The 7145-nt window shown below is 46.6% G+C and overlaps 1 protein-coding gene across 1 annotated transcript; it reads left to right on the forward strand.

Moving 5' to 3' along the window:
* The first annotated feature begins 667 nt into the window (after positions 1 to 667).
* NEFL (neurofilament light chain) lies at positions 668 to 6487 on the forward strand. Its single transcript, XM_079926603.1, has 4 exons — positions 668 to 1849; positions 2864 to 2988; positions 3382 to 3743; positions 4386 to 6487. Exons 1-4 carry the CDS (start codon positions 803 to 805, stop codon positions 4526 to 4528), a joined length of 1677 nt encoding a protein of 558 aa, XP_079782729.1. The 5' UTR covers positions 668 to 802; the 3' UTR covers positions 4529 to 6487.
* The last annotated feature ends 658 nt before the right edge of the window (positions 6488 to 7145 follow it).

Here is a 7145-nt window from a genome sequence, read left to right on the forward strand (position 1 = left end):
AAGGCTGATAGGAACTGCTCTAAGGGTTTAGAAATGCTAAAATCAACACCTGCAGTGCCCCAGTTCCACGTGTGTGTGTGTGCGTGTGTGTGTGTGTGTGTGTGTAGAAGGAGCGCACTAAAGAAAAAGAAAAAGAACCAGGAGAAAGGAACACAAAGAAAGTGCCAGAAACAGCTACAAAGAAACAGAAAACTTTCCTCCATATATGCCGCATACATGCAACCTGGGACAATCTTTTGTATCTCCAATGCCCTGGAGGCACTGCAATGTCACCGTAAACACCAGGGGGATGATGACCCCTGGTGGGGAAGGAGCGACGGGGAGGGGGAGGGTGTCTCCGAGGTTCCAGGCATATGGAAAACTAAGGTGTCAGTAGGGAATGAGAACTTGTTATTGGGGTCACGATCGAATCCGAGTGATACAGGGATCAAGGAATAAGTAGGATGGGGTGGGGGTAGGGAAAGGAAATGAGTGAGGGGGTACGGGGTCTCACAGAAAACAGAAGCCTTCAGAGAAAAGTGCAGAGGACGAAGCCGCAGCATCCTCGCGGCCTGTGGCTCGCCCCCGCCTTCCTTTTGCGCAGAATCCTCCCCTCGGCTGCAGCAGCGCTCTGCCCCCTCTGGCCCGGCGCGCAGTGATCGATCTAAGGCTGCGTCAGAATCCTCTCCGAGTATAAATAGGGGTGGCAGGACAGAGCCGAGCTGCACACAGCCATCCATCCTCCCCTCTCCCTCTCTTCCCCGTTCTTCTTCTCTCTAGGCCCCCATCTCCGCCGCCGGCCAGAGGGGCACCGACCGCCAACATGAGTTCCTTCAGCTTTGAGCCGTACTACTCGACTTCCTACAAACGGCGCTATGTGGAGACGCCCCGGGTGCACATCTCCAGCGTGCGCAGCGGCTACAGCACCGCGCGCTCCGCTTACTCCAGCTACTCGGCGCCCGTCTCCTCCTCGCTGTCCGTGCGCCGCAGCTACTCCTCCAGCTCCGGCTCCTTGTTGCCCAGTCTCGAGAACCTCGACCTGAGCCAGGTAGCCGCCATCAGCAACGACCTCAAGTCGATCCGCACCCAGGAGAAGGCGCAGCTGCAGGACCTCAACGACCGCTTCGCTAGCTTCATCGAGCGCGTGCACGAGCTGGAGCAGCAGAACAAGGTCCTGGAAGCCGAGCTGCTGGTGCTGCGCCAGAAGCACTCCGAGCCGTCCCGCTTCCGGGTGCTGTACGAGCAGGAGATCCGCGACCTGCGCCTGGCGGCGGAAGACGCCACCAACGAGAAGCAGGCGCTGCAGGGCGAGCGCGAAGGGCTGGAGGAGACTCTGCGCAACCTGCAGGCGCGCTACGAAGAGGAGGTGCTGAGCCGTGAGGACGCAGAGGGCCGGCTGATGGAAGCGCGCAAAGGGGCCGACGAAGCGGCTCTCGCCCGCGCCGAGCTCGAAAAGCGCATCGACAGCCTGATGGACGAAATCGCTTTTCTGAAGAAAGTGCACGAAGAGGAGATCGCCGAGCTGCAGGCGCAGATCCAGTACGCGCAGATCTCCGTGGAGATGGATGTGTCCTCCAAGCCCGACCTCTCCGCCGCGCTCAAGGACATCCGCGCCCAGTATGAGAAGCTGGCCGCCAAGAACATGCAGAATGCGGAAGAGTGGTTCAAGAGCCGCTTCACCGTGCTGACCGAGAGCGCCGCCAAGAACACCGATGCGGTGCGCGCCGCCAAGGACGAGGTGTCCGAGAGCCGCCGCCTGCTAAAGGCCAAGACCCTGGAGATCGAAGCATGCCGGGGCATGAACGAAGCGCTGGAGAAGCAGCTACAGGAGCTGGAGGACAAGCAGAACGCCGACATTAGTGCTATGCAGGTATGGCACTGGGCAAAACACTGTGGAGGCGGGGAGGGGGCTGCAGAATCGAGTTAGGATGGGCGGGGGGTGGGGGGGAGAGTGGAGGGCGCGCCTAGAAAGTGGAGACTAGAAATGAGGCATCTGCATGCAGCTGTTAGGGGGTAGAACTTGGCTCCTTGGAGGCTGTGTGGGAGCGGGTGGGGCAGTTGGAGGGCGGGGTGCGGGCGCCACTGCAGTCTGCGAAGATGTGCAGGGTGCAGTTGAATCTCTGTTGCGCATTAAAGCGGCCCAGCCCTGCGGGGGGTTGGGTGGGGTGGGAGAAGGGATGCGAGCAGGGCGTTGCCTCTGGCCTGCCTCTCTGCTGTCCTGAATTCACCACAAGTTGCTTTGCTGCACAGATTGGACCATCTGATTAATAGACACAGCGACGAACTCCCATTAGTTCTGTGACCAGCATGATTTCAGACTAATTTTACCAACCGCTCCCTTCGCGTAGCAGGTAGACAGGAATACAGTCAAAATTGTAGTAGGTAATGATGGCCATAATAAAACGTTTCTTTTTCTCCATCTTCTGGAGAGAAGAGAAAATAATATAGATACATAGAAAATATTTTAGAGAAAATAAAAAAAATTAAATTTATCTACTTCCTTCTCCTATAAAGAAGTGGATTTCTTGTATGTAACCTGGATAGAGTTAGTCAGTGAATGAGAAACAAAGTTTTCAAAAAAAACAAATCTGTTTAGTTCCTTGCAGGCATTTTATGATAATCATTAGACTGTAGTAATTAACAAAAACAAAAAAAATTCTTCTGTTAGTTTTTTAAAATAATTTTTTGCTTTCATCTCATGCTTTATGAAGCTGGATTTTTTTAGGCAAGCAAAGAAAGGGTTAAAAAGAGAAAAGGCCGTTGTTTCAGGGGAGGTTTTATCTAAGGTGTGCACTTTGATTTTAATTAAACCTATGCCCTTGCAGCTATAGTAAAGTAATAGCAGTAAGGATTTACGCTTGCATTTTTTTTTGTCTTCCAACAGGACACAATCAACAAATTGGAAAATGAATTGAGAACCACAAAGGGTGAAATGGCAAGATACCTCAAGGAATACCAAGACCTGCTCAATGTGAAGATGGCTTTGGACATTGAGATTGCAGCTTACAGGTAAAAATGGAGGGGCAAAGGTAGCAGCCCTTCAACCTTAGGAAGGAAATCAGACTTCCTTTCTGTTGAATCAGAAATCTTCAAAAATAGTCCTTTGAAATGATTGTGTTCACCTTTTGGCCTTTTCCAAGAAGAATTTATCCTGTAATAATGAGACCTGTTCTTAGCTTCCCATTACATTTAAAGTCTAACAGACAGGGTTATTTTAAGGTGTTTGGGGGGTTTTTGGTTTTTTCCTGGTCTCAGTCACAACATCCCCAGTTACTAAGTTCTGATAATTTCCAACCCTGCCTTTGGCTTTCAGGGTGGCACTGGGGAAGGTGTTGGGTGTTGGGCTCAGCACACTTCCTGTGTTCATGATTGTTAACCCCACCCTCTCCCTGCCTCCGCCAGGAAACTCTTGGAAGGTGAGGAGACCCGGCTCAGTTTCACCAGCGTGGGCAGCATAACGAGCGGCTACTCCCAGAGCTCCCAGGTCTTTGGCCGATCTGCCTATGGTGGTTTACAGACCAGCTCCTACTTGATGTCCGCCCGCTCCTTCCCATCTTACTACACCAGCCACGTCCAGGAGGAGCAGATCGAGGTGGAGGAGACCATCGAGCCTGCGAAAGCTGAGGAAGCCAAGGAGCAGCCCCCCTCTGAAGGAGAAGCTGAGGCAGAGGAGAAGAAGGAAGAGGCGGAGGCGGAGGCGGAGGCGGAGGCGGAGGCGGAGGCTGAAGCCGAGGCTGAAGAGGAGGGAGCCCAAGAGGAAGAAGGTAGGATTCAAACCAAACCAAACCAAACCCACCCTGCAACTCCAGGTTCAGCCGGGGCATGAATATCTGTTAGGACATTGATAAGATAAATGAAGCCTTGCTTATGCCAAGGAAGTTTTATTCATACATGAGTTTAGAATCTTAAATAATACATTGATCTATTGCTTCAACAGACCTTTAGTAATAAGCACGTCATTTCTCAGATTGGCTGGCCTCCCAGAGCCACACATCTCTAATTAGCTTGGTACTTTTTTGAAAAGAACTTAAAAAAAAATCCTCGTCCTGCTGTCTTTTTATTCCTAATTAAACATTTTAAAATCCATTCATTTAACTCAGTCATTTGGTGTCTGAGCAGCCTAAAGAACAAAAATGAACACCAAACACACAATAAAAGAAAACCAAGGTCCTGGAGGAGAGCAGAGCATCCAGTACCTAGACATAATCTCATTCTATTTAAATATGTGTTCAGTGGCAAATTATTCCCGGCAGGCATTGTCAGTTGCATGTATTTTGGGAGAAAGGAGCTGAGAGGTTTGGGGGAAGTATTTTGACATTTGTGTTCCTCCACAAAACCTTAGCAGAAATGTTTTGATTGGACTCACGCTGCATTTGGAGTTTGTACATTTGCTTTTTATGTTAAAGCTGCCAAGGAAGAATCTGAGAAGGCAAAGGAGGAAGAAGAAGGAGGTGAAGGCAAAGAAGCAGAAGAAACCAAAGAAGCTGAGGAGGAGGAAAAAAAAGATGAAGGTGCTGGGGAGGAACAAGCCACTAAGAAGAAAGATTGAACCCCCTTTCCTTAACTATTCCAGGAATAATTCTCCTGAAATCAGGTCAATCCCATCACCAACCAACCAGTTGAGTTGCAGATACTATATGAATTAAGAAGTCAATATATGTATAATTCTGAGATGACTTAGGTTGGGCATTAAATGTTGTGCTATGACTTTTCTCCTTCCGCAGAGTATCTGTTTGCTTGCAGAGTGGCTTCCTGGCTTGCTGCCAGCCTGTGCATGGTCCACGCTTATGAGTTCAGGATCTATGGCAATGTGAATAATTCAGATGTTTACAATAAAAAAGAAAAAACCCTGAATAAATGAATTCACTAATGTTAATGTTAAACGTCATGGAAAAAAAATAGTCCTTTGAACCTTTGGTGGTTAGAAATTAAAGGCCTTGAATTATGTGCTATAAATAGTAAATAAAGTTACACTGAATGACATTCCTTGCTGTGGTTGTTGACTTAATTCGAATATCTTAAAGAAGGCACCAATATAAGACACACAGAAGTGGGCTATTGACCTCCAAATTTTTTTAAGTCAAAATTTTAACAATTACAATGCATTTCCCCCCCTTAATTGGTAATTCTGAGGATGCAATTAGGTCATGAGCATTCATGAAATCTCTCCCCTCAAAAATTTTACTGATAATAAGCTCAAGTAAATGAGAATCTCTGGGGTTTTCTTTGATAAATAGCTATATACTATGCCCCATAAGTGTCCTATATAATGTTGGGAGTGGCTTTCTTGGAGGCCATTCTGAAATTATGTGATAAATATACGCTCTATGGTAAACAGGTAACTTTAACACTAGTATGTAATAATAAATGCAGTATGGATAGAATATGAATCCCGTAACCCTAACCCACCTAGCACTAGAACCACATTTAAAATATATTGTCATGAGCAGCAGTTGAAACCCAAGCAAAGGAATCAGAAGGAATAATTTATTATCTCTGTATAATTTTGGATGGAGTAAGAATATCAAAGTTTATTTGCCATTGCAAACATGTTGCCTGCAATCCTGAGCTTATGATTGTGTTGTTAGCTTAATTGTGTTGCCTCAAGTAAATAGCCTTTCTGCCACCTATTTTAAACTTTTTAAGCACTACAGATACAGATAATGCAATTGTGATCAGTCGCTAAAGGGGGGATTATATGCTTGTATGTTGCATTGCCATCGCTCTGCATGTCTTTACTGGGAAATATTCGGATTTCAATGATAGCTCTAACTGGTTGGACATTGCATCAAATACACACCCCGTCCGTCCTCCCTGTTCACTGTAAAGTTATGAAAGCTCTCGCACTTGCATTTGATGTGGAATGTGGACGAAATTACTGATTATCCGCTGTTCTGCTTCTGTTCTTACACAATTGCTCTGTCAGCTAATTCTTTTCAATATTTCTTGTTTAGACAACTCTTCAAGGTCATGAATTTAATCTGAAAGCAAAGTGGTTTCCATTTAAAGTTACCTGATGACATGACACTATGTATTTCTAGTTAAGTATATCTCACCAAAGCAAATAGGTAAAGTATTTCTTTATCTACCTTGATGCTATGGATTTGAATTACGAAGATTCTCAGTACCTTTACTTCTGTAAACGCTAGGAGTTGCCTCAGAAGCCAAGCTTTTCACATTTATGTTCATTAAACATGGGATGCTGCACATGGTAAAGCTCAGATATATGCAAATTACATGTAAAACAAAGTAGCCAAACGGAAAGAGCTGGTTGGTTTGAGAATTTCTTGAAGTAAGAACACTGTACCATACTCTATCCTGTGTGCCATAATAAAATAGTGAAAAATCTAAACTAGATGGATCTGAAGTCTTTAAAAACAGTTTCCTCAAATGTGGTACCTGGCTCAGTCTCCCTCTCTCCTGCTCTCCCCAAACTCCAGTTCTCGTTCTGTATTCTCTCCCCTAGCTAATGACCCACTCCTCAGCCATCCAATTCTGCAGACCAGAGACTGGGCATGACATCATATCTCCCATTTCCTCTCCCCAATCCCTCTGGTTTAATCTTTCACCAAGTCCTATTGATTTTACTGCCTACGTATCTTGGATCCATCCACATTTTCCTGTTTACACTGCCACCACTCTAAGGAACCTCCCAACGTCTTGTCCTCCTTCCGTCAGCACACTAGAGTAAGCTAATCTTTAGAAAAGTGCATTTTGATCATGCCCCTCCCATAGTTTCCCATTTCTTTTAATATAAAAACCAAAATCTTTAAGGGGATCTTCAAGGCCCGGAGCGACCTGACCCCAAACTACATCTCGAACCTCATCCTATGCATATCCCCTTACCCCTCCCTTACTACTGGTGTTTCAGCCACCCTGGCCCTCCGTTCTCCCACCTGCCGCAAGGTTTCGGCTGATTTCTCTGTCTGGACCACTCATTTTTTCTATCTTTCCCTCCAACTTGCTCAGATTTCAGCTCAGTTGTCATTCCCTTGGGGAAGCCTTCCCTGACTGAGCCAAATTCCTTTATTCAATATGTTTATAAGAACATGTAGTGCTTTACACAGTCATAATCGGCATCTATTTCCATGAACATTTAGCGTCTGCGTCCCCTGCTGTAGAGTGATCCTCAGAAGCGTGGCAATCAGACCTCCTGCTCCCTGGCA

This window comes from Stenella coeruleoalba (assembly GCF_951394435.1).
Source record: "Stenella coeruleoalba genome assembly, chromosome: 7".
Classification (NCBI taxonomy): domain Eukaryota; kingdom Metazoa; phylum Chordata; class Mammalia; order Artiodactyla; family Delphinidae; genus Stenella; species Stenella coeruleoalba.